At 45.5% G+C, this 25,257-nt stretch overlaps 1 protein-coding gene across 1 annotated transcript in view; it reads left to right on the plus strand.

Annotated features, from left to right (window-relative positions):
- Positions 1–23,223, plus strand: part of GALNT12 (polypeptide N-acetylgalactosaminyltransferase 12) — a 25,252-nt gene extending 2,029 nt beyond the window's left edge. Inside the window, exons 2-10 of the mRNA XM_014543221.1 lie at positions 5,647–5,816; positions 8,324–8,513; positions 10,557–10,742; positions 11,085–11,115; positions 12,544–12,720; positions 15,040–15,171; positions 17,551–17,664; positions 19,709–19,855; positions 22,397–23,223. Coding sequence (XP_014398707.1) covers positions 10,711–10,742; positions 11,085–11,115; positions 12,544–12,720; positions 15,040–15,171; positions 17,551–17,664; positions 19,709–19,855; positions 22,397–22,537 — 774 coding nt within the window. The 5' untranslated portion in view covers positions 5,647–5,816; positions 8,324–8,513; positions 10,557–10,710 and the 3' untranslated portion in view covers positions 22,538–23,223. The remainder of the gene's footprint in view (positions 1–5,646; positions 5,817–8,323; positions 8,514–10,556; positions 10,743–11,084; positions 11,116–12,543; positions 12,721–15,039; positions 15,172–17,550; positions 17,665–19,708; positions 19,856–22,396) is intronic.
- The last annotated feature ends 2,034 nt before the right edge of the window (positions 23,224–25,257 follow it).

The following is a 25,257-nucleotide window of genomic DNA, read 5'->3' on the forward strand; positions in this document are numbered from 1 at the left end:
GAAAATCCTTGGGTGAGGATTAACAACAACAACAAAAAATGGGGAATGAGTAAAAAGACCCAACCTAGGCAGTAATAAAGCACTTAACACCTGGGAACACACTGTGCACTCAATTCTTGTTAGTTTTCCTCTCTTCCCTGTTGCTAATAATTTACTCAGGAGGCCCCTTCTAAGAGTCATCTAGGGATTGGTCATAAAGTTTTTCTTTTCTGGATTCCTACTTCCTTTATTGTCCCAGTTGTGAAATCGCTTTGGGACACTGTGGGTGACCTATGGGCTATGGTATCCTGTCTCCATGGTGACGCAGCTGCCCTGTGTCCTATCAGGATTTGCTTATAGATCCTGCTGTGGCATTGACCCTGGGAAGTTAATCCAAACCCAGCATGATAAGGAGTCTGAATACCTCCAGCCTTTAATTCCTGCTGCAAGGCCTGTTGGGTTATTCTTGCCTAGCTGGAGAGAAAGGTATGCTTATCTCTGTTGGGCTCAGCCCCCCCAGGCCTTAAGGTATAACTTTGGTGTGGCCAATAGTGCCAGGGCCTTTCTTGGTGACTCACTTTTATAGTTCATACAGGGGTGAGGACTTAATCAGGCTCTTTAGATTTAGCCTGAGGAATGGCAGATTATGAGTTCACAGTCTGCATGGGAGAGATGGTCCCTTGGGAATCTAATTAATAAGCAGAGGGATTGTTAAGAAGCTTGAATGTTACAGGAGGGAAGGCCCTGAGGCAGCATCCAGTCTCAACTAAGAGAAGAAGCCAAGTTAACACTCAGATCTGGGGAGAGCTGATCTAGAACCTAAATGGGTTTTTTTTGTTGTTAATCCTCACCTGAGGATGTTTTTCCATTGATTTTTAGAGAGAGTGGAAGTAGAGAGGAAGGGAGGGAGGGGAGAGAGAGAGAGAGAGAGAGAGAGAGACATTGATGTGAGAGACACATCTCTTGGTTGCCTCCCACACACTCTGGGACCTAGGCCAAGGTTCAAACCTGACACCCAGGTATGTGCCCTTCCTTGGCCAGGAATAGAACCCGTGACACTTTGGTACATGAGCCTATGCTCTAACCCTTGAGCCACACCAGCCATGGTTAGAACTCAGATCTTTTATTCTCTCCTCCCTTTTGGGTGGAGTCAATTATCTGTTTTAATTATAAAAACAATAGATGTTCAAAAAATAAAAATCACCTATAAACTTACCATCCTGGGGAGAACCACTGTTAACATTTTGCTGTCATCCTAGATTTTTCCAGGTATGGAAATAGATTTTGAAAATATACATATGGGCCCTGGCCAGTTGCTCAGTGGTTAGAGCATTATCCCGTGGACTGCAGGGGTCGGGTTCAAATTCCTTCAGGTTTGATTCCAGACTGATAGAAAAACTTAGGAGTGTTGGTTCTAACTCCTTAAAACAGTGGTTCTCAACCTGTGGGTCGAGACCCCTTTGGGGGTCGAACGACCCTTTCACAGGGGTCACCTAAGACCATCGGAAAACACATAATATAATTACATATTGTTTTTGTGATTAATCACTCTGCTTTAATTATGTTCAATTTGTAACAATGAAAATACATCCTGCATATCAGATATTTACATTACGATTCATAACAGTAGCAAAATTACGGTTATGAAGTAGCAACGAAAATAATTTTATGGTTGGGGGTCACCACAACATGAGGAACTGTATTAAAGGGTCGCGGCATTAGGAAGGTTGAGAACCACTGCCTTAAAACTTGTTGTAGACCCCAGCTCGTCTGAGTCTAATACTTTACATGCCAGTGGATTAGAGCACAGCTTTATTTTTGTTCGTTATAGCACTGAATCAAGGAGGAAGAGGTGGAGGATGACAAGCAATCCTTGCATGGTGATATAGTTTAGGGTTTGCAAAACCCTTTAACAACTCCCATATCATTTGAGCATAGCGTGGAGAGGGAACTTTCACTCTGAGATGGCAGCCGGCCAAAGTGGGAAGCCAGATAGCTGGGTTTGTGGCCTTTGGAGACTTAAAAAGATTGATTTCAGAGACCATCCCCAGAACAATTAAATATAATTTTCTGTGGGTAGAGCCTAGGACTAGGCTAAGGCTGATGTCAACTAGTGTTGAAAGCTACTGGCCGAGAGCCTAAAGATTTCTCACTCAGAAGATTAAGGGTGGGTGCTTTGGAGGGTGTGGGAGAATACCAGAAGTAGACAAAGTGGGGATTAAAAACAGGCCAAGTGCAGTTGAAACTAGTGCTGACATCACAGTCATTGGAAGGTGTGTCACAAGTGAGTGATTGCTAACAATTTTGCACTCCCAATATTTGCCGAAAGTGTTCGTTTCCCTAGGTCAGAGAAGCCTTGAGATCATCACTAGAATGTCATCCTCATTTGTGTTCTGACTCATTTAGCCAGAGAGAAAAGTTGAGTGACAGTGCATTTTCATGGGCACTTGGATGAGGATGCCACACATAAGAACATCGGGCGTTCTCTGCCATAGCAGAGGAGTTTGAACCACTGGTTAGGAAAGTGTCTAAATAATATACAGCTATTTGCATTTTTTAAATGCTTGCTCTGGTTTTAGCCTTATCAATACTGTAATTGCTGATGTTACTAAGTTTAGGGATCAGGATTTGGGTGCTGGGATGACAGTCTCAAAATAGCTCAAATTAGCTAATTTAGCAAAAGTGTTTGTGTCTTGCAGGGGTTGGCAGGAGGGAGTTGGTTAGAATTTCACTTTTTGCAGGGAGGTAGCCTGCTTGTCTATTTTGATAACATTATCTTTGGAAAAACATCACACATAGTGTGGAGATTAGACTGATGCTTCTTTTGCTTCTCCAACAAGGCTGTAAACTGCGAGATATTTTATTCTTATTAGATTCATCATGTGGCCGTCAGAGTGGCACCTTTTCTTTGAATCAGTTCTTTAAGTTTAGAACGTGTTTAGTTTTGTTGGTATTTCCATGATACCTTTTCCCACTCACGCTGTGTAATTATGTTTGAAGTGTGTCTCTAGCATATTGAATTTTGTGTTTGTTTGTTTTAAAATCCAGACTGACAGTTTTTGACTTTAACTAGATAGTCATGTTCATTTATAGTTATTGTGCTTATTAATACTTTAGGATTTAATTATTCCATCTTATTTTATGCTTTCTTTTTGTTATACTTTTTCTCTCTTAGGGTTCTTTGGGTTGAAAGTGACTGAAAACCCAATGGAAACGGAATTAAATGTAAAAGAAAACATATTGACTTTTATAGTAGAAAAGTCTGGGATGAGAACTGGGTTCAGATTATTTTGGGCCCTGGATTCAGAGATTCAATGGATATCATCAGAAAATGTTGACTCGTCAGGCCTGGGGCATTTGACCTTACCAGAGGACTGTGTGCGTGTATGTAAATATACGTGTGTGTGTGTGTGTGTGTGTGTGTGTGTGTGTGTGTGTGTAACCACACAGACTGAGAGTCCAGGAGGCATAGTTTCTGAAAGGGAAATCAGTGCAATACTGTGAAGAAAGAGAAAGGAATCTGGGCAGATAAAACACACCAGTGGACATTATGACCTCCCTGGCCTGTTCTACAAAGAATATGAATTTTCAATGTGATAACCTGAAAACAAAGATAAAAGCTCAGGAGGCGTTTACTGCACCCATTTCATTCGTCTCCATACACTACATAGACATGTATTGTGTTAGTGGAGATTAGAGTAGGCCCTACCCAATGTGGAGGTTAAGTGGAATAATGCATGTGAAGTGCTTATGCTGCCTATCACGTAGTAAGCACCTAATACACGCTACTACCATTACCAGGTACAATGCAAGGCATGCTGGATACCCAGAGAAAAAGACAGTTCAGCCACTGCCCTCACAAAGCACATGGTTATACCAGAAAGTTAAGGAAAGGATGGCTTATGTGAGTCAGCAGTGAATTTGGCTCTGAGTTTCCTTTTTAAAATTATTTATTTGCTTGTTTGTTTATTTTTAATGATTTTAGGGAGAGAGGAAGGGAGAGGGATAGGGAGATAGAAACATCGATGAGAAACATCGATCGGCTGCCTCTTGCACGCCCTGCACTGGGGATCGAGCCTGAAACTCGGGCTTGTGCCCTGATCAGGAATCAAACCGGTGACATCGGGTTCCTAGGTCGACGCTCAACCACTGAGCCACACCGGCTGGGCTGCTTTGAGCTTCCTTTTGTCCCCTAGGCAAAAATGGAACCCTGGGTGACTCAGTTGTTCTCCTCTAATTGAAGGATGCTCAGCTTTTTATCAGCCAGGCAAAGGGGAAAGTATTTTTTGTGAAAACATTCCAGAAGGGCACATTGGGCAGTCACAAAGGAGAATGCCTCTAAGGGATGTTTTAAAGAGAGAAGGAGAAACTACCAGGCCCAGAAAAAAAAGAGAGGCCAGAATATTAAATTATTGTTCATTGAAGGCATTTGCTATGGGGAGCTAAAGAAATATGATCCAGCTTTTAAAAAATAATCTTTTTTGTGATTATAAGAATGATGCAAATTCATTATGGAACAATTTTAGAATGCAGGAAAACATAAAAATTAAATAATCAGAAATAATCTACTGCTCAGAGATAACCATTGTTAACATTATGGCATATTTCTTACTGTTTATTGCTTATGTGTGAGCATGTGCATACATACATTGTTGTGTATAGAACTGGCATTATGCTGTATAGATTTGTACTCTGTTTTTTTTTATTAACAATATAATGTCATTGTCTTTTATTGTTAAATATCCTCTGAAGATGTGGTTTTGGGTGGCCATGTAGCATTTCTTCATGCAGCCATGCTACGTTTTATTTAACCATTTCTTGTTGGACGTTGAAATTGTCAATAGACTTTTGCTATTATAAATAATGTTGCAAAGAAAAATTTTTACCACAAGCCTCCTTTAGGATATTTCTGATTATTGTCTTAGATGAGGAGTTCTTAGATACAGTAATATGACATCAAAGAGAAGAGGAACATTTTAAGGCTCTGAGTGTGTGTTGCCAAAGTGGTATGCAGCGTTCTTGTGATTTAAGGGGACTCAAATAGAGAACCCACCTAGACAAGTGAGAAAAGTGGCCTTGGGCTTTGGGTTGTCACAGACCAATGGAAACACGAAAACAAAAGCTCTGAGGAGGGGCTGACATCCTGTCCCAACTCTATTCGGTCAAGCAGAGCTTTTTCTGTCCTCCTGCTTATTATTATGAGAAGAAATAAATTTTAATCCAGAACAGTAGGGATGTGATTTTAGACTAAAGGACAGTTCTTTAAATTGCATCAACTTGATTTTCAAAAACCTCACTCTCTCTCTCCCTTCCTCTCTCCCTAAAATTAATAAAAACATATCCTTGGGTCAGGATTAAATAAAAAAAATAAATTAAAAAAAGCAGGCACATCCCATGCTGGAAAGTTTATACTGGCTGTAGCGGGAGAGCTCAGTCTCTCGCTCCATACACCTCTCCATAGGCTAAGAGCAGCTCCATCCTCACTGCATGGCGGCTGGCCTTCCTCAGAATGGATGGTCCATGGAAGGGAACAATATGAAAATCTCACTGTCCCATGACCTGGTCTTGACCTATGTCCCCTTCACCCCATCCCCAGCACCCTCCTGGCCGGGTACACACACAGTCAACAGTCGGTTCTCTATTCCTGAAGTTGTGTTGTATTTGCAGGTGCAAAGAAAAGAAATACGATTATGATCAATTGCCCACGACATCGATTATCATAGCATTTTATAATGAAGCCTGGTCAACTCTCCTTTGGACAGTTTACAGTGTCCTCGAGACGTCCCCAGACATCCTGCTAGAAGAAGTTATCCTGGTAGATGACTACAGTGATAGAGGTAAGCCCCCGACATGGGCTCTTGGTGGGGCCTAGCTTTCCATGGCAGTGCCTGGGAGGTGAGAGTGCGATAAGGCCTGGTAAGGACAGCCCTCCTGCATCCCCCTGTGTCCGGCTCCTGCTCTTAGGGAGCTCAGAGCCTGGAGGAGGGACACAGATGTAATGACTGAGGGTGCTACCACGTGGTGCTCCAGGAAACATGGGAAAGGGACTCACTCTGCTGGGTGCTCTGCTGGGTGCTCATACTGCATGGGCTTGAATCCAGCCTTGAGCAAGGAGCTTAACCAGTTTCAACCTTGGCTTCAGCCCCTGTTTTAAAATATATTAATGTAATTCATTAACATAGATAAAATAAAATAATAATATTTCCTACCTTGTAGGGTTGTTGCAAGGGTTAAATGAGATAAAGCAAGGTACCAGTGCCTGGTATAGTGTTAGCACTTGTTAAATGATAACTTCTGTTTTTATGCAATACTAAACTAGAAAGTGCCGAAAATATTTCAGCAATGTCTTTATTCAGAAGCAAATAGCAGATTTAAAATGTTATCTTTAGGGCACTCACTGGATTGATGGGATTCTGTGGCAGGCAGGAGCACGGTCCGAACCCCTTCCAGCGCAGCTCAGTTCCCTCATAAACGTGCCTCAGGGCCACAGCTTCCCTTTCCCATCCTGATAACCTGTAAAGCAGGTCAGATGCTCACTCAACCCATAATGGAGGTGAGAGTCCTGCCTGCCTCCTACCGCCCTACCTGCACTGTCAGTCTGAGCTCCAAGAGGCTGACACACCTTGAGGGTGTCGGAAGACAGTTCAGCAGACAGAAGATTAAAGCTGACCAAATCCACAATGAGTGCAGGAGGCCACAGGTGCACTTTTTGGGGTATTCACTGGGCACCCTCATAAGTTACCTTTGCGTGGGAAGTCCTCTGTCTTGCGCCTACCATCAACTTACTTGCAGTTATATTTGGATTGAAAAAAAACAACTGATGAGTGTTACCTTTTTTTTAGTGGCAAGAATATTTTCACAAACTATGAAGCAACCTAGAACATTTTATAAAAATTTCCCATTTGATGTAGAGAAATTCTCTCATTTTTATTTTGCCCCAGGCGTGCCCACCAGCCTCCACCTGACCACTGAGGGGTGTGAGTGGGGGCCTCCAGCCCTAGAGCCTATGAATGGAGTCGGGAGTCTGGGGTCAGCACTAGCTGTGGGTACATCCTTTCAACTTTTTTTTTTTTTAATATATTTTATTAAATTTTTACAGAGAGGAAGGGAGAGAGATAGAGAGTCAGAAACATTGATGAGAGAGAAACATCGATCAGCTGCCTCTTGCACATCTCCTACTGGGGATGTGCCCGCAACCCAGGTACATGCCCTTGACCGGAATCGAACCTGGGACCCTTCAGTCCGCAGGCCGACGCTCTATCCACTGAGCCAAACCAGTTTCGGCCATCCTTTCAACTTTTAAGGACTCATTTCCTCTTTAGCAAAAGAGGATGTTCTCCTGACAAGTTGTAGATTACTTTAATAAAGTTCAGAAGGTGCACAAGAAAGCTCTGGGAGGCAGTGTTAAGCCTGTGGACTCAAGGAGGCAGAGTCCGTGGGTTTAAATCATGGGTCCTCAGCTTACGTGCTCTGTGACCCTGACCTTGACAAGTTCCTTAGCCTCTCTGGCCTTAGTGTTCTCATCTATAAAATGGGAGTAATAGTGGTACCTACCTTGTAGGATTGTTGTGAGAATCATGTAAATCACTTAGCAATGAGCATAGTCGGCCCTCTCAGGCTAGCTGCCATTGTTATGACTACTATTACGGTGTCAACTGAAATATGCTACTGAGAAAATTTACATGAACAGAACTATCATAACATCATATAATAAAATGTGCACTAATATAACTATAATAATATAGCTATAATAACAAAATTTATATTAAAACTAGAGGCTTGATGCATGAAATTTGTGCAAGAGTAGGCCTTCCTTCCCCCGGCTGCTGGCACCAGCTTCCCTCTGGCACCTGGGATCCGGGCTTCCCTTGCAGCCCTGGCTTCGTCCAAAAGGACTTCTGGTCTAATTAGCATATTATGCTTTTATTAGTATAGATTATTCCATATAAATTAAAAATGTATAGCATATTGCATAATTAACATAAATTAACAAATTTATATTAACACAATTTTTCAGAAAAATTGTGGTCAGATGGTTCTTGAGCTTTTTATTTTTAAATGTTCATAAATCAAGGTGTAATGTATTTTGGGGGTAACAGTTTTATTGAGATATATCTGCATACATGTCACCCATTTTAGGCATTTGGTGGTTCTGGAATTCCTCCCCCCCAGTCTCCCCTGGCCTTTGGGGTGCTTGCAGCCTTGGTTCTGGGTGAGGTGAGCATGTTCTAGGTTGCAGAGCAAAGGAGGCTTATGTCTGTTTAGTTTTCTTTTGGGGACAGGGTGGCCCTGCAAGGACCTCGCTTGGGATGTGTGTCCCTCATTGTCCCACTTGCCTCCCCAGAGCACCTGAAGGAACGCCTGGAAAATGAGCTGTCAAAGCTGCCCAAGGTGCGCCTGATCCGCGCCAACAAGAGGGAGGGCCTGGTGCGAGCCCGGCTGCTGGGGGCTTCCGCGGCAAAGGGCCAAGTGCTGACCTTCCTGGACTGCCACTGTGAGTGCCACGAGGGGTGGCTGGAGCCACTGCTGCAGAGGTACGTGAGCCGTCCACGTGGGGAAGGTCCCAATACTACACAGAAGCAAAAACAGACTGATCACCACGTGTGAGAGGCCGTGGGGCGCCTGGGTTCAGTGGCTCCTTGGACAAGTCCTCTGTCACTGGACAGTGTCTCTCAGATGGTCCTAACGAGGAACATAGCCATTCTTTCCATGGGCTTTTGGAAATAGATGTTCTCGGTTGCCATGTCCAGCGGGTAGTGCTCCTGGCATTTTGTGAGCTGGGAACCAGGGATGCCAAACATCTGCAGTGTGTGCAACCTGCACAGCAAAGGATGGTTCTGCCCAGATGCCAGGAGTGAGTGCCTCTGTGGGCACTCTGCTACTCGGCCTGCACGTTCCATAACCATGATTCAGAGTCCACTCCAGTGCTGACTCCCCAGTTTTCTCTTTCTTGTAAAATTTAGGCTACCCATGGCTCCAACCAGCTTGATCACAAGTCACAAGTTCTTGGGGTCTTTGCTAGAGGCTATGCAGCATCTTTGAACCTGCCCAGCAGGTCTGCCATTGTCCCTCTCACCCCTTTTAATAATGCCCTCAATTTATTTAAAGAATTGGGCATTGGTAGTACTCACTCTGCAATTTCCTGAATTTAGTGAATTCAGAAGCTTGATTTTTTGTCTCACATAATCCATCCTGAATAGTGCGATTGTCCCCAAACTTGTAATTCTTACCTCAGTGTCATTCATCATGTCATTCATTTCTGGTGTTATTCTAAAAACCCTGATAGCTCAAGTTTGGTGGATCTCTGTTTCTTCTCACCATTGTTTTGTGTGACTAATGATTTTTAGGTATCAGATTCCAGATAAAAGACCCCAGAACGTAACCCAGAGAAATCCAGTGTTCACACATGGTCCAGTCTCAGCTCATCTTTCCTCATGTGCTATCAAATGCAAAAAAACACAGTCTAGCAGCAAGCCAAAGGATGTTTGGGCTTATAATAATGATTGTGGAGGAACTAGCTAAAGCATACACACAGGCTGATGCCTGCAACAGAAAATCATAGTGTTTCCCACTGTGTGTAATGTTTCACAATAATAAAAACGAAAAGAAAAGAATAGCAGTTGTTCTAGGTTCTCTGCCAGCCATCTCACGGACATTCCCATGTTAACCCTATGTGTATATACAGGGTGGGCAAAAACAAGTTTACTGTCGTGAGTACGTGAAACACAGAGGTTATTCTTGTATTATTATTTATTAATTATTGTATCATTTTCCATACAAACAACTGTAAACCTACTTTGCCCACTCACATTGGGCCCTGAGAGGTGAGATGACTCAGTTAATGTTCACACGGTGAATAGGATTAGAATTTATATTCTAACTCCAAAGCTGGCCCTTTGGTCTGGGGGCATCTCTGCACAGGGAGATTATTATTTCTGGACATTTTATTTTTTTTAAATATATAAATTTTAAAATATGTTTTTATTGATTTCAGAGAGGAAGGGAGAGGGAGAGAGAGAAACATCAGTGATGAGAGAGAATCATTGATTGGCTACCTCCTGCATGCCCCCTACTGGGGATCAAGCCTGCAACCCAGGCATGTGCCCTGACCGGGAATCGAACTGTGACCTCCTGGTTCATAGGTCGACGCTCAAACACTGAGCCAAGCTTAATGTTTTATGATTACTTGTGATTAAATGAAGGAACCTTTTGCAGTCTTGAGAAATTGAAAATCTGCTTTCTCTTTAAAAAAATTACCTTTGATTTTTTACACATCTTGACTTTCATAGAGGGAGTCATGGTTAGTGGGAATATCCATAGATAGAATCAGAACATTAAAGCTGTGGGATGTTTCATATTAAGGTCAGAATCCTTGCTCCCCGCTTTCCCCTAAAAAGCCCCCAAGGTGGTCACCTGCCTGACATGGCTGCAGACACCTGGAATGAGAGAAGCAGGTCTTTCTCACATGGGTGTTCCTCCTTCCTAGTGGAAGGGTGAGGAGAGTTCATTCCCAGATTTCCTAATGGTCCTCCTGTACCCATCCACGTGGAGAAATGGGGTGTCCTGGGTGTTTGCAGGATCCAGGAAGAGGAGTCGGCAGTGGTGTGCCCTGTGATTGATGTGATTGACTGGAACACCTTCGAGTACCTGGGGAACTCGGGAGAACCCCAGATCGGCGGTTTCGACTGGAGGCTGGTGTTCACGTGGCACGTGGTTCCTGAGAGGGAGAGGATGCGGATGCGGTCCCCTGTCGATGTCATCAGGTCAGGGGTCGACTTCTTTGAGCGAGCCTCATTGCATCTGGCTAACATGTCAGTGAAGGCCCTTGGGAGGGATCGTTAGCTGTTGGGCCCCCCACCCTAGTTGACACATTTATCAGGCACAGAGTTATGTACTTGCCTGTTGAGATGTCTGTGTGCTTCCCCAGGGCAGGGACTGTGGGGTATGGCTGTGCTCCCAGGCCTAGCTTAGTGCTGGGCAGAGCCTGAGCTCAGGGTACTCTTTAGAGATGCATGACTGGACTGAAGGGCTTGTGGTGGGAAAGGAGTTCAACTAGCAGTGTTTCCTGCTGCTTGCATGGCAATATGGATCTTATATGCTTCTAGGTCTCCAACAATGGCTGGTGGGCTGTTTGCTGTGAGTAAGAAATATTTTGAATATCTGGGGTCTTATGATACAGGAATGGAAGTTTGGGGCGGAGAAAACCTCGAATTCTCCTTTAGGGTAAGTATTCCAGTCTTCTCTTTGGACTCATTCTTAACCTGTTTTTTCTCTCTCTCTCTTTGGGAATGATGGGATTTTATGAGGTCCTGGTACACTTTCCCTCCACGTTAGTAATTTATCCAGAAATTCTGAAAGATGATAATGGCATAAACATCCTTTAAACATGCTTGCCTTCTTGTTTAAATTTTAAACAATATCTACTTTTAAATAGATTTGGGGTAGGAAAGGGCCTTGCAGGCCACCTAGTTCTTTGTTCTTACTATAGCGGGAAGAGCTGAAGCCCAGAGAGGGGAAGTGACTTGCTCAGGAGTGAGTGGCAGAGACTAGACTAAAACTTGGTCCCTGCCTCCTGAGTCCATGTTTTGGAGACTTGATTTGCTTAACTGTTTACGAAGTGGCCTCTTTATTTAGCACAGCAACTTTCAAACCTGGACACATACAGAATTGGTGGGAAAACTCATTAAAAAGGCAGATTTACAGGCACCGTCTCCAGAAAGTCAGGCTTGATGGGTTTACTGTTGGGACCAGAAATGTGCCTTTTGTAAGAAGCCCATCTGCCGATTCTGCTATCCACGACTCACAGATGAGGCCCCTTGGAGAAGCCCTAAGCTTTTCAGTGGGTTTTCCAGTTAACTAACCTTGCATTTTAAGCATCAAAACCTTATGTTAATGTAAGCTTTTCAATAGAAAATTTAAATAATATTTTATATGGTTTCCTGCTTAAAAAGAGTTACCTAACGAACAAGAATTTGGCCTTCCACTGAGGACTCACCCCCCCCCCCCCCCCCCCCCCCCCCCCCCCCCCATACCTCCTATGGACAGTGGGGTGTCCATGGCGATTTGCCCAGCATGAAATGGCCCCCGATGACAGTTGAGTTGTAGAGTGGCTTTTAATGGTCTTTCTGCCTTTTCCCTAGGTGTCAGGCTGCTCTGCCTGCCTCTAGAAGCTCTTCCTTTCCCCCTCCCAAACCTCTCTTCTTACTTGCTGCTTTCCTATCTTCTGTGGCTAGCAGATCAGGTAATCAGCCTGCATTTTACATCCTGAGTGAATGGGTTCCCAACGAGGTCAGCGATGGGTCCCGTCAGGCATCAAGTGCATGAGATTTAGTGCATGGACGTGGGGTCTTGGTTCCAGGGCTTGTTTGTCTCGGAGCTGCTTTCGTACTCTGCCTGCAGTCTGTGTTCTGAGGGTGCTGTGGAAGTGGCCTCCTGCCCGTGGAGGGTGAGAGTGTGGCAGTGTTCGTCATGACGTCTGTGCTCGGCCTCCCGGCCGCAGGCATTATGGGCCAGCACCTCATCCCCTGCTCACCTACCACGGCCTCTCCTCTGCTCTGTGTGCAGATCTGGCAGTGCGGCGGGATCCTGGAGACACACCCGTGTTCTCACGTGGGCCACGTTTTCCCCAAGCAAGCTCCCTACTCCCGCAAAAAGGCCCTGGCCAACAGTGTCCGTGCAGCTGAAGTGTGGATGGATGAATTCAAAGAGCTCTACTACCACCGCAATCCCCACGCCCGCTTGGTGAGTTCCTGCCCCCTGCACTCCGCCTCGCCTCATCTGAACAAAACCAGCTCATCTGGCCTCTGTACCATAGTGGACCATGTCCCAGAAATAGAAAATAAATTGGGTGCTCATGTTACAGTATGGGACAATTTTATTCCTTCACTTATAATTTACAGTTGATTCTCGTTATTTGCAGTAATTATGTTCTATATAGTCACCGTACACACTGAATTTGGGAACACTGAGTCATCACCCTTGGGGGAAATACAGGGTTAGGTTCATGGAAGCCTCCAGCAGGTTGACATTTTTGTCAACCGATCTATACATAACCATGCTTTTATGTGTGTTTCATCTTATTTAATATATTGTTGGTTCATTACATGGGACTCATAGCCAATAGTACTGTCACTTGTGCATGAAAAAAGGTTATTAAGCACACAAAATTTCCCCGTCAGGCACCTCACAGCCTGCTGACACTGAGGAGCATTCCACGGCACTTCAGCACTACGCTCAGGGGCCATTTCCAATGGTGAACTCCCCAGCACAAAGCACAAAAATCTGAAAGATGTGACATTGAATGGAGCATGAAAAGGGCACTTGTTTACAGTGTGAGAGCCTAGAACATGCACATTGGGTGACTCACAATTTTCCCTGCCCTGTGTATGTCCTCAAATGACAGAAGCCGGAGAACACTAGTTGATCTTAGGGCTACAAGCAAATTTTAACAAATAGGTCCACTGCCCTTGCACAGGCCAGCTCTGCACACCCCAGGACAGGGGCCCACTGACGCTCATTCCCATAATTAAGAGGGCTGCTTGGCTAGGCAAGAAGGTCTGCTCCAAGACCTCTTTCCTGGCCACTTGAAAATGTCTTCTGATTCCTCACAGCAGCCCTTCAGGCTGGCTCTGAATTTTTCATTTTATAGAAATGAGGAGCCCTAGCTGGTTTGGCTCAGTGGATGGAGCGTCGGCCTGTGGACTGAAGGGTCCCGGGTTCGATTCCGGCCAAGGGCACATGCCTGGGTTGTGGGCTTGATCCCCAGTGGGGGATGTGCAGGAGGCAGCCGATCAATGATTCTCTCTCATTTTTGATGTTTCTATCTCTCTCTCCCTCTCCCTTCCTCTCTGAAATCAATAAAAATAAAAATTAAATTAAAAAAAAGAAAAAAGAAAAGAGATGAGGAGAAAACTGAAACTCAGAGAGAGGTTGAGTTAAGGAACTTGCCCCAGGCCTCAGAGCTGACGCGGGAAGAATTGGGCCTGGGGTGTGCACACTCCAGTGGACCTCTCTGTGCTCTGCAGAGCCCTGAGCTCCCTGGACTTCTCTCTGCCTCTAGGTTCCAGGCTCATTGCTTCCTCCATCTTGCCCAAGGGAGAGAAACATCGATTAGTTTCCTATGATTTTCCTCTGATTTGCACCCAGACCAGGGCTGGTATCGAGCCTGCAACCGAAGTATGCACCCCTAACCAGGAATCAGGCCCGCAACCCTTTGGTCCATGGCCGATGGTCTAATCACTGAGCCAAACTGGCCAGGGCAGAAAGTTCTTAATCAGTGGTTTTGTCCAGAACACTAAACTTCCAGTAGTATTTATTATTGTAGCATTCTGCTTTTGTCATCATCTATATATGTAAAAGCCAAGCGACTGGAACGCTGGAACGACTGGTCGCTGTGACGCATACTGTGGTGGCCAACTGGCCTGATTGGGGTCCCAATCGCCCCCCCTCAACCTCCTGTATCCCCTCCCCCACGGCCTGGCCCCAAACGGCCTGGCCCCAATCGGCCCCCATTGGGCGGGTGGGCGGACCCTACCCATGCACGAATTTTTGCACTGGGGCTCTAGTAAGTATATATTTAGACTTCAATACACTGAGCACATAAGGTTTTCATTCATGATTACAGCTAGAATACTTACCTGTGTTTGAAAGTGAATGTCAGATATGAGTAGTAAATTGGAATGTCATTGTATATGATTGTTGCTGACATTTTGCTGGTCTGTGATCACACGGTCATCATTGATTTGCTGGCCCAGGGGTCCAATGCAGCCCCAGGGCTTGGCTTCCTCATCCCACCAGCAGGTGCTTTGTGTCCTTCCTTGTGCACCTGGTTGCACCTCCCTGTAGCAAGAGCACCTGGGAATGTAGTTGTGTGACAGTCTCTCCTGCTGGTGTGCTCCACTTTGTCTGAGGCTGTTTTTGGTACTCTGTGCCCTGCACAGGGCCCGGCACACATTAGGTGCTCAATAAAAGCTTAGTGAATGAGTGGGCCACAGTGGAGAGCAGGGCTTTGATAGGAAGTGCCGTCACCTTCAGCGGCTCACTGTTTTGTTCTTTTCTCAGGAGCCCTTTGGGGACGTGACAGAGAGGAAGCAGCTTCGCGCCAAGCTTCAGTGTAAGGACTTCAAGTGGTTCCTGGAGACCGTGTATCCAGAACTGCACGTGCCTGAGGACAGGCCTGGCTTCTTCGGGATGGTGAGCGAGGCGGCCCGTGCTGGGCAGGGAGTTCTGGCCCCCAGGTCTGATCAACAAACCCTGGGCCAGAAAGGCCCCTTTGTGAGGACCACGGCCAAACTCCTCTCCCTTTTCATCCACTGTTCTTCCTTCTCCCTGTGAGGGTTTGGGACTCAGGTCCAGAGTGTCAGTCCTGGGGGCCATCTCGAAATTGATGAGTATAAACCTCCCATTTTATTGATGAGGAAACTGAGGCTCATTTGATGTTTCCATGTCGGAGTCTTTACCAGCAGCTTGTAACATTATTTCACATCTCAGTGGCCAGATCAGTTAATTACCAACTCTGGGATCCACAAAGGCAGTGGTGGGGAGAGGAGAGTCGCTTCTCTTATTTCAAGAAACCTAAAAGAAATGTTCCTGGGGTGAGGCCAGCTAAAATGTCTGGTGCCTTTGGCTTTTGCTAGGAATTCACTGAGTTAGCAAGGGAGGTCTCCTGGCCGTGTTGAGCAGAAGTGCTGGTGTTCCCCTGAAAGTTTTTGATAAACACCAAGCAGGATATCCATGCATTAAATTCAGTTTCCTTATGAATTTATACCAGAGAGAATGGTATCATGAACCCTGTCCCTGAGATTCTTGAATTATCAACATTTTGCCTTTCTTGCTTTCCCTCTCCGCTGCTCCACCCTCCCATATTTTTCTTTTTTCAAGGAAACCCCAGACATTGTATCATTTTACTCCTATACACTTCAGCATGAATCTTAGTAAAACGTGGACATCATCCTACAAAACCACAGACCGTTATCACCCCTAACCAAATGAACAACAATTTCTTGGTGTCATTTAACATCCATCCCTTATCCAGATTCCCCCAGATTTTCAAATTTCTCTTGGACTATTTGGCAAGTTCCCTTTGGGATCCAAACAAGGCCTACACATTGCATATGGTCGCTGCATCTTCTAAAGTCTCTCTAATCTAAGGCAGGCCTTCTTCTTCTTCTTCTTCTTCTTCTTCTTCTTCTTCTTCTTCTTCTTCTTCTTCTTCTTCTTCTTCTTCTTCTTCTTCTTCTTCTTCTTCTTCTTCTTCTTCTTCTTCTTCTTCTTCTTCTTCTTCTTCTTCTTCTTCTTCTTCTTCTTCTTCTTCTTCTTCTTCTTCTTCTTCTTCTTCTTCTTCTTCTTCTTCTTCTTCTTCTTCTTCTTCCTCCTCCTCCTTCCTCTTCTTCTTCCTCCTCTTCTTATTTTTTTTCCCCCCTTTTGCTACAGCATTAGTTGCCCTAGAGAGTGCCTCACCTGTGGGATTGTCTGATTGTTTCTTTGTGTTGACTTTTAACTTGTGCCTCTCCCTCATATTCTTTACAATGGAAGTGAGGTCTAAAAGTGTGACTGGAGTTGGAGAAATCTCTCTGGCAAGGACCCTTCACAGGTGTGCTGTGCACTCCTATCATGTCATAGAGGGAGCGCGCAATGTGTGGTCCTCCTGCTGGTAGTGGTGAGATTGATCATAGGTTCACGGAGAGTCACGGGGACTTGTCCTGTTCCCGGCTCCTTCACACGCAAAGCGATCTCAAGAACGCGGAGGGCTGTGCTTTCCGAGCTACTGGGCTGTGGAATCCTTCCTTCAATATGGCTGAGTCTTGTCATCAGAACAGACTAGTCAAGAGTAGACAAGGGCCAGGGCAGCAGTGGGTTCAGGGGTTTTTTGAACTCTCCAGGAAGGAATGCGGAAAGTACTTGAGTTTTCCCCAGAGGCTCCTGGAAGGGAGGAGGGAACATGGAACCTGCCGTGGTTTTTTTTTGCTCTTAGAGCGATTAAAGGGTTTTAGAGCCAAGAGATACGTCAGAGGTGACGTTAGGTAAGACACTGCTGAGTGATAGAGAGAGCACTGGACTTGGAGTCAGAGGTCCTGGATTCAAGACTCAGGTTTCTCCACTTACTTGTTGGGGTACCTTGGGCAACATTGGCTCTTTGAATTATGCTGTTTTTAGTGCTTAGAAAGGTGGCCTTGTGATCTGCGGAGTGCCCAGTCTGTCCATTGGGGTGTCCTTTGCTGATGCGTAATAACAGGAGCTCCTTGGTATATTGGTGAGGCGCCGATCCAGCTATGTTTGGACTAGTGCAGCAATAAGGCTGCATTAAAGAGAAACGAGGAGTATGGGCTTTCAGGTCATAAAAAGTTAATCTCACTGATCCTCAGGTTTATCACCTCAAAATGGGGTTCTGATCCCCGCCTACGGTATAGGGCGGGAAAGCATGTTTAAAGTGAGAAATGTAAGGGGCTCTTACCATTGAGTCCAGTTCTTGAGGCAGGTGCTCCTCCCACTCTGTTGACCTTCCCTCGGAGCCTTGGGTGGAATCGGTTGTGTGTAAGTCTGGACCGAAAGGCCCCTGTGCGTTTTGTTTAGCTGCAGAACAAAGGACTGAAAGATTACTGCTTTGACTATAACCCTCCCAGCGAACACGGCCTCACGGGACACCAGGTCCTCCTGTACCTCTGCCACGGGATGGGCCAGAACCAGGTACGTGCTGTTCTCTGTGGCCTGTTGGTCTCCTGCGGGGGCAGCGCAGTGGGAGGCTCGGTGCTCAAGGGGTCCTCGGTGTGAGCCTCTGAAGGGGAAAACGAGGGGAAATTATGTGCTTTTAAAAAATTACGTGTTCGCTATTTTTTTCATTATAAAAGTAATATATACTCACTACAGAGCATCTGGGAAGTATAAAAAGTAGAAGTGAACAGAGAATGACAGGACGCAGAGCAACCACCACAATGATTAAGATATATTTACTTCCCCTCTTTTTGTGTGTGTTTTACATGGTGATTTTCATATGTCTATATGTTTTCCCTCTGCATTTCCATGAGCTTGATCATACGTGTGTTATTAGACATCCTTTGAGAAGACCATTCCTACTGGCCTCTGACAGGTCTTTGTGTGGCTGTATTACTGTTTACTAACGATTCCCTGCCTCCCTGATTTTTGCGATTATAGATAATCTTGCCACTAACATCTTTGGTCAGAAAAAAAAAAAAAAAGGAAGGAAAAAACCCCAGCAGATCTGCATTTTGGATGACTCCCTTATCATTAGCTGTTAAACAGAATTGCAGGTTTTGATGCCGAGTGCCACCCTGCAAAGCAGTGTCCAGGGCAGTCACCTCAGCTGGGCACCGGGGCAGACCTGAGTTAAGTGCTGTCCTTCAGGCCGGGCAGGGAGCACGTCTGGAGGGTCTAAGGACCAGGACAGGACCACGGCCCAGGAAAGCAGATGGACCCACCAGGCCGGGGCCAGCAGAGGAGGCAGGAGAGCCGCGAAGCGTTGGTTCCAGACCTCAAAGCCTGCTGTCCTCAGAGTTGGCAGACACTGGAGACGAAGGGGTGGGGTTCAGGTTTTCTTCCAACCTGGAGGTCCTGCAATTCCTTATGACTGTCAAGCCCCCTTATGGTCAACAGTAAACTTTCATAACTCAGCCAACTTAAGTTACTCAGGTTCTCCAGCACTTTTTAGAACAGTGCTCAAAGCTGGGCCTCCGACGGCACCAGCAGCGTCCCCCGAGAGCTTAGAAATGCAAACTCTCGGACCTACCCTGTCCCTCTGGAACCCCAGCCGCTTGTTTAACCAGCTTTCTGGGAGATCCCTTTGAGAGGCAATGCCCCACGTGCCTTCAGGATAGCCACCTGTGTCCAAATCTCCCGGAAGGGCGGGGGTGGTGCAGGGCAGGCCGGAGGCTGAGTTGCTGAGTTGTTAAAAATGTCAAAATGCGGCTTCCTAGACCCCCCTCACACAGAAGGGCCCTCAGTCCCTCTCGGGGATGGGGCCACAGCCTCGCACGCAGCTCTTGCCCCGGGCACTCTAGAGGAGGAAGCCATCGCTCCGGAAGAACCAAGCCTTCCCACTGGCAGTCACATTGTCGGCTTGCGCACAGCACTTGATAGTTTCCAAGGCACCGTTGCACTCATTGTATCTCCAAGGGAGGAGGACGAGAGGACTGAAGGAAAGAGAGGAAATGGCTAGTCCAGGCGGCGGAGCCCCAAGTGCTGGCACTGGGACGCATCCATTGTCTTTCCTGCTGTTCCCCACCTGCATGGGGACCAGTCCCACACTCGCTATCTAACAAGCAAGGGGACATGAGAAAGGCCCCTCCTTTCACACTTGCTGAGCCCCACACCACGTGCTGAAATGCTGGGGGGACACGCAGGAGGCTGACTGATCAGACAGGCTAGTGCAGGGGTGGGCAAACTTTTTGACTCGAGGGCCACAATGGGTTCTTAAACTGGACCGGAGGGCCGGAACAAAAGCATGGATGGAGTGTTTGTGTGAACTAATATAAATTCAAAGTAAACATCATTACATAAAAGGGTACGGTCTTTTTTTTTTTTTAGTTTTATTCATTTCAAAGGGGCCGGATCCGGCCCGCGGGCCGTAGTTTGCCCACAGCTGGGCTAGTGTCAGCGGGTGAGGGGAGAGTGAGGGGGCCCGACTCCCACGCTCTCGTGACCCCAGTTTCTCATCCAGCAATTCCCCTTTCCACGTCAGAGGGTAACTGACGCCTGTTGGCTGCTCCGTTTTTAGTTTTTCGAGCACACGTCCCAAAATGAAATTCGCTATAACACCCACCAGCCAGAGGCCTGCATCGCTGTGGAGGCAGGAACAGATATCCTCATCATGCACCTCTGCCAGGACACGGCCCCGGAGAACCAGAAGTTCATCCTGCAAGAGGTGAGCGAGCGGTCTCGTTCCTTCCTCTGTGGGCTGCGGAGGGGAGCGTGGAGGCACAGGGATGCCGCCACGTATAGGAGGAGAAGGTCGCAGTGACCCTGAGTCCCTGGCCGCACTGCTGGATCCCAGGGTCCAGTGTCAGCTGCTTTCCTTTTCCCCTCATTGACAACTCCTCTCAGTCCCCTTCTCCCCCTCCCCCGCCCCCACCTTCCACCTTGAGCTGCAGCCCAGAAATGGGAAGAGGACCTGCCGCAGATGGATTAGAAGGAAATGGAGTCTAAACAAGTGAAACAGATCACCAACGTGTAAGGATGGGAGGTTAGATGGAGGTATAAGTCACTCCACTTCTCCAAGCCTCCTTTTCCCGGCTTTAAAGTGTGGGCAGTCATAGTCTCCTCGTCTTAACTCTAGCGAGGATTAGATGTATGGCTAGGAATATTTGGAAACTAGGAAGCTCTTTCAAGATTAGTCGTTACTGTCAGTAGAATAACCAAGAAGAGATCTCTCTGAGGGAGTTGGCTCTCCATCAGAATAGTCGTTGAGTTGGAATTGGGTGTTATTTCAAGCATGAAGGGCACTAGCTCCACTATGTTCGCGGTCAGCCCGTGATGCGACTCATAAATCAGTCATATCCTTTGACTCACAAAGAGAGCACTTGAGGGAATAAAACCAAAGAAAATAATTCAGAAGAAAAATTAGTTCCCTTCATCTCCGTGGGAAGCTGTCATTCCCAGACTGGCCCCAGGGATGGAAAGGGTCATCTAGACTGCTTATAAATAGGGTAATTCCAAGTAGGATTAGAAGTTGGAGTACTTTTTCCTGCAGAAAATGTCATGATTAGCAATGTAATTTGCAGGCTCCTTGGAAAAGCGAGGCACCATAGTGTTGTCTACCTGATATAAAAAAATGAGGGGAATATTTCTGCAAACCCCAAGAGTCGATGACCCTCTGCAATGCCCTCCCCCTTCTCTTCTTTCTTTCACTGGAAGCCATTGTAAGCCCTCAAAGAACAGCAATGCAAGAAAGAGACTACAAAATTGGTTTGAAATGTTATCTTAAATTTTTTTTTTTTTTAATTAAAAACATTTAAAAAAATTATTTCAGCAAGAAGAAGAGAGGGATAGAAACATCAATGAGTAGAGAGAATCATTGATTGGCTGCCTCTTGCACACTCCACACTGGGGATCAAGCCCACAACCCGGGCGTATGCCCTGTCCAGGAATGGAACCGTGATCTCCTGGTTCATGGGTCAACGCTCAACCACTGAGCAACACCAGCTGGACTATCTTAAAGTTCAGTGACCATTTAAGGAAAAGTCTATTCAGAAGGGTGGGAGGAGGGGTGCTTTACTTAATTCCAGGCATATCTCAGAGATATTGCGGGTTCTGTTCCAGACTACTGCAATAAAGCAAGTATTGCAATAACGCGAGCCACGTTAATTTTTTTGGTTTCCCGGTACATAAAAAAGTTATATTTACACTATACTGTAGTCTCTTAAGTGTGTAATAATAGCATATGTTTAAAAAACAATAATTAAAAATACTTCATTGCTAAAAGATGCTCACTATCTTCTGGGCCTTCAAAGTCATAATAATTTTGCTGGTGGAGGGTCTTACCTTCAATTTGTAAAAAAAAAGCATTATCTGCAAAGTGCAATACAAGGATGTGTAATAAAATGAGGTAGCCCTGTGTTTACTTTCACATTATTCTAAAGGCAATTTATGAGCACTTTAAAAGGTTCTTGTGGTTAATATTTTTGAGATTCCTTTGCATCTAATTTTATTACTAAGGCTTCTCTTGCCCTGGAACAGGTTATGTCACTGTTCTGCCCTTTGGTCGCCGGGCCATGATTAAGTTCCTTGGGGATGTACAGTTTACAATAGAAAGGGGGATCAGGGGGAGGAAAACTCCAGGACCTGGGGAGAGATTTGCTGAGTTAACTCAGCAACAGTTTGGAAAAAGAAGAGAAGAGGGAGGCATTAAAGAGGATCATCGTCTTTGGGAGTTTGGGAATTGACACAGTCTGTGGAACCCACTTTCTCTCTGCTGACTTGCTCCCCTCCCTCAGCTGGTCTGTAGCTGAGCTGGGACTAAAGCCAAGTTTCCCGACTCTCCATTTAAATACATAAGAGAAAGAGATCTCCAGGGATGGAATTAGTTGACCTAAGTGGAAGAGATTCATAAAGAGTCTTTCTTTGGTCCTGATTTCCCTGAAGGAAAAGAAAAATTGTCCAGCTGAGATATAGGATCTGGCAGGTCCCAAGAGCAGCCAGCAGGTGGCACCATTGGCCCTGACAGCGGAGTCTGCGACCCCGTGAACTGCTCCTGTGAAAGGCTAGCATGACACATGCTGTGCATACCTGGCCCTCTCTCTGCACAGACGGGCCTGGATTGCCTTTCCACATGCAGACACTTACTGCTCAATAGATTTTTCTTAAATGATCAAAGTTGCCCTGAGCACAACACATTTTAAGGAAAAAGGTACTTTCTGAGAAATGCTTATAATTCTCTTGAACGTCCATTGTCTATGATCTTTTGTAGGACGGTTCTTTATTTCACATACAGTCCAAGAAATGTGTTCAGGCTGAGAAGAAGGCACTCAGCAACAGTTTCGTACCACTCTTACGAGACTGCACCAACTCGGAACATCAGAAATGGTTCTTTAAAGAACGCATGTCATAAAGTGTCGCTGCACCACGAAGACCACATGGGAGAGGGGGCCCTGGACGTAGCCCAGAAGACTTCGTCTTGTGCAGTGACAGGCCCACCCAAAACTTGGCTGCTCTTTTTTTATAAGGAAATCACTGTGCAATTTGTGAAAGCGATGTGGTAAGAATGTGAATAAGCTTTGTACTGTTTTTTAAAAACTTTAAAATTGTTCCCAAATACCTGATTTTCAAAGGGTAATCATAAAATGTTAATTCTTGGTAGTCAGAGAATTAAAAGCCTTCAAATATTTTTCTATCAAGATCGGTTGTGCCTTTTTATTCCCTTGGCAAAAAAAGTAAATGTTTTACTCTGGTATTTACAAGGATTTCCAGGTATGAAGATGTGTGCACGTGTTGAAGTTAGACTCATGTAATGTACTTTGCATAAACTGATAATACTTCAGATGTTGGTTTCGATTTTTCTCACTGTGGACAGATGGACAGTGGTAACATTCTGCTGATTCCTTCAGGGCATTGAGATAACATAGATTTATTTAATAAAGAATGCTACTTGGTTATGTATTGTTGCCATAGACAAACCTCCAGTTAAAATTTATGTTAGCCAAAGAAGACTAACCAAAGCTGAAATCTCAAAGGAATAACTTGATATCTCGGGCTAATAAAAACTTCCACCACACGGGGTGGACTTCCAACAATGCATAGCTGTTGTGTGACTGGCTACTTTTAGCAGTTACCACTAGGACTTTAAAACATATTTATGTCATTTTAAAATTTTTATCACATTAGTGTGAAGGAGAAATTTGATATTCTCTATGAAATTCCGTTTTCAGGCTTGTTCATTAATACTATTTGGTCATTTAAAATCGTTTTGTGCTGCCATGGCTGCTGTGAAAGTTTCTCAGTAATTCTGGTTCATGCAAGATCTCAGATCTGCCCTAACCCGTTTGGCTCAGTGGATAGAGCATCGGCCTGTGGACTGAAGGGTCCCAGGTTCGATTCCAGTCAAGGGCATGTACCTTGGTTGCGGGCACATCCCCAGTAGCCGGTGTGCAGGAGGCAGCTGATCGATGTTTCTCTCTCATCGATGTTTCTAACTCTCTATCCCTCTCCCTTCCTCTCTGTAGAAAATCAATAAAATATATTTTTTTAAAAAGATCTCAGATCTACTTCTAAGATCTTGTCAATGTGATGAAGTCAATGCGAATGCTTTAACAAAGGGATGAGAGCATTGCAGATCTTTGTTCTTACAGCCAATCAGATGTGAGAGATGAAGACGCATGTGCAATGGATTAAAAAGTCTCAATTTGTGTCTCAGGCTCTCAGGCTCTTTTTTATTCAGATTCCCCTCTCTGAGGGTTCCAGTTTAACACTTACCCAGAAACAACTCCAGCTGACCTGGCTTGGGTCAACCTGATGTCCTTTAACCACTTTGAACTTTAGTTTCTTTACCTGTGAAATGGGAATAATGAAACCAAGCTCATGGGGTAGGTGTTAGGATTAAATGACATAGAGCAGGTGATGGCTTAGCTGAGTCCCTGGCATACAGAATGGGTTTGTTAAAAATCTGTTTTCATAAGTTTGCTTTATAAAATATGAAACTTAATAAACTTCCATAGGTGTTTATTCAAAAATAAATATTAAATAATTTAGTTATTCCGTCTTTATGAGATTAAGTAGCTCCTGAGCAGGCAGGAACAGGGTATGAGCCCCTTCCGCCACAGTTCAGTTCTCTCCCAAAGGCAAGGCGCTAGGGGGTCAAGGCTTTCCCTCCCCATCCTGGTGACCTGTTAAGCAGGTGAGATGCCCCGCTCAACCCGTAATGGAGGTGAGAGTCCTGCCTGCCTCCTCCTGCTCTACCTGCACGGTCAGTCTGGGCTCCAAGAAGGGGTACCCGCCCCTCGAGGGTGTGGGAAGACAGTTCAGCAGACAGAAGATTAAAGCTGCCCAAATCCACAATGAGTGCAGGAGGCCACAGGTGCACTCCTGTGGGCGTTCACGGGGCATCACAGTAAGTAACCTTTGTGTGGGAAGTCATCTGTCTTACTCCTGCCACCAGTACATTTGCAGTACTTTTTAGGGTAGAAAAACCAATAAAAAAATTTGGAGAAATGTCAAGGGATGTATTTTTAGAGACTGGGAGGCAATTTACAATACTCTGAGGAAGCTTTCCTTTCCCTGATGGCTGAGGAGTCCGAGCCCAGCAGGTCCCCACCTGCCCCGCTGGAAGGTGTGAACTGGCCTGCAGCTCTGGTCATCAGTGTGATTATTACAACAATAACAATGTCGACAATGCAGGTGCATTTGAAAATCAGGTTCAGGGATGCCCCTCCCTGTCATCAGATGCCTGCTTCCTGTTTGAGAAGGTTCCTTTTTGAAAACTTGTATAAAGCTCCTTCCAAGGGCAATTGGGAAGGGTTTGTTTATTTATATGGCTCAATTCTGGACTTCTTTATGGGTTGAGTTTATGTTAAAGCTTAAATTTCCTGCACTAACTGGCTCCCCTTTTCTATTAAAGCGGGGCTCTTCACACTTGAATGTGTATGGAATCACCGGGCGTCTTGTTATAAGGCGGATTCAGGTCCGGTAGGTCTGAGTGGGGACTGAGATTCTGCATTTCTCACAAGCTCCCCTATGGTACCATTGCTGCTGGTCTATGGACCATATTTTGAGCAGCAAGATATTCAAGGGAGAGAAGAAATTTCCCCGTTGGCTGGTTGCCAGTGTCTTACTCCC

This window comes from Myotis brandtii, unplaced genomic scaffold (assembly GCF_000412655.1).
Source record: "Myotis brandtii unplaced genomic scaffold, ASM41265v1 scaffold320, whole genome shotgun sequence".
NCBI lineage: Eukaryota > Metazoa > Chordata > Mammalia > Chiroptera > Vespertilionidae > Myotis > Myotis brandtii.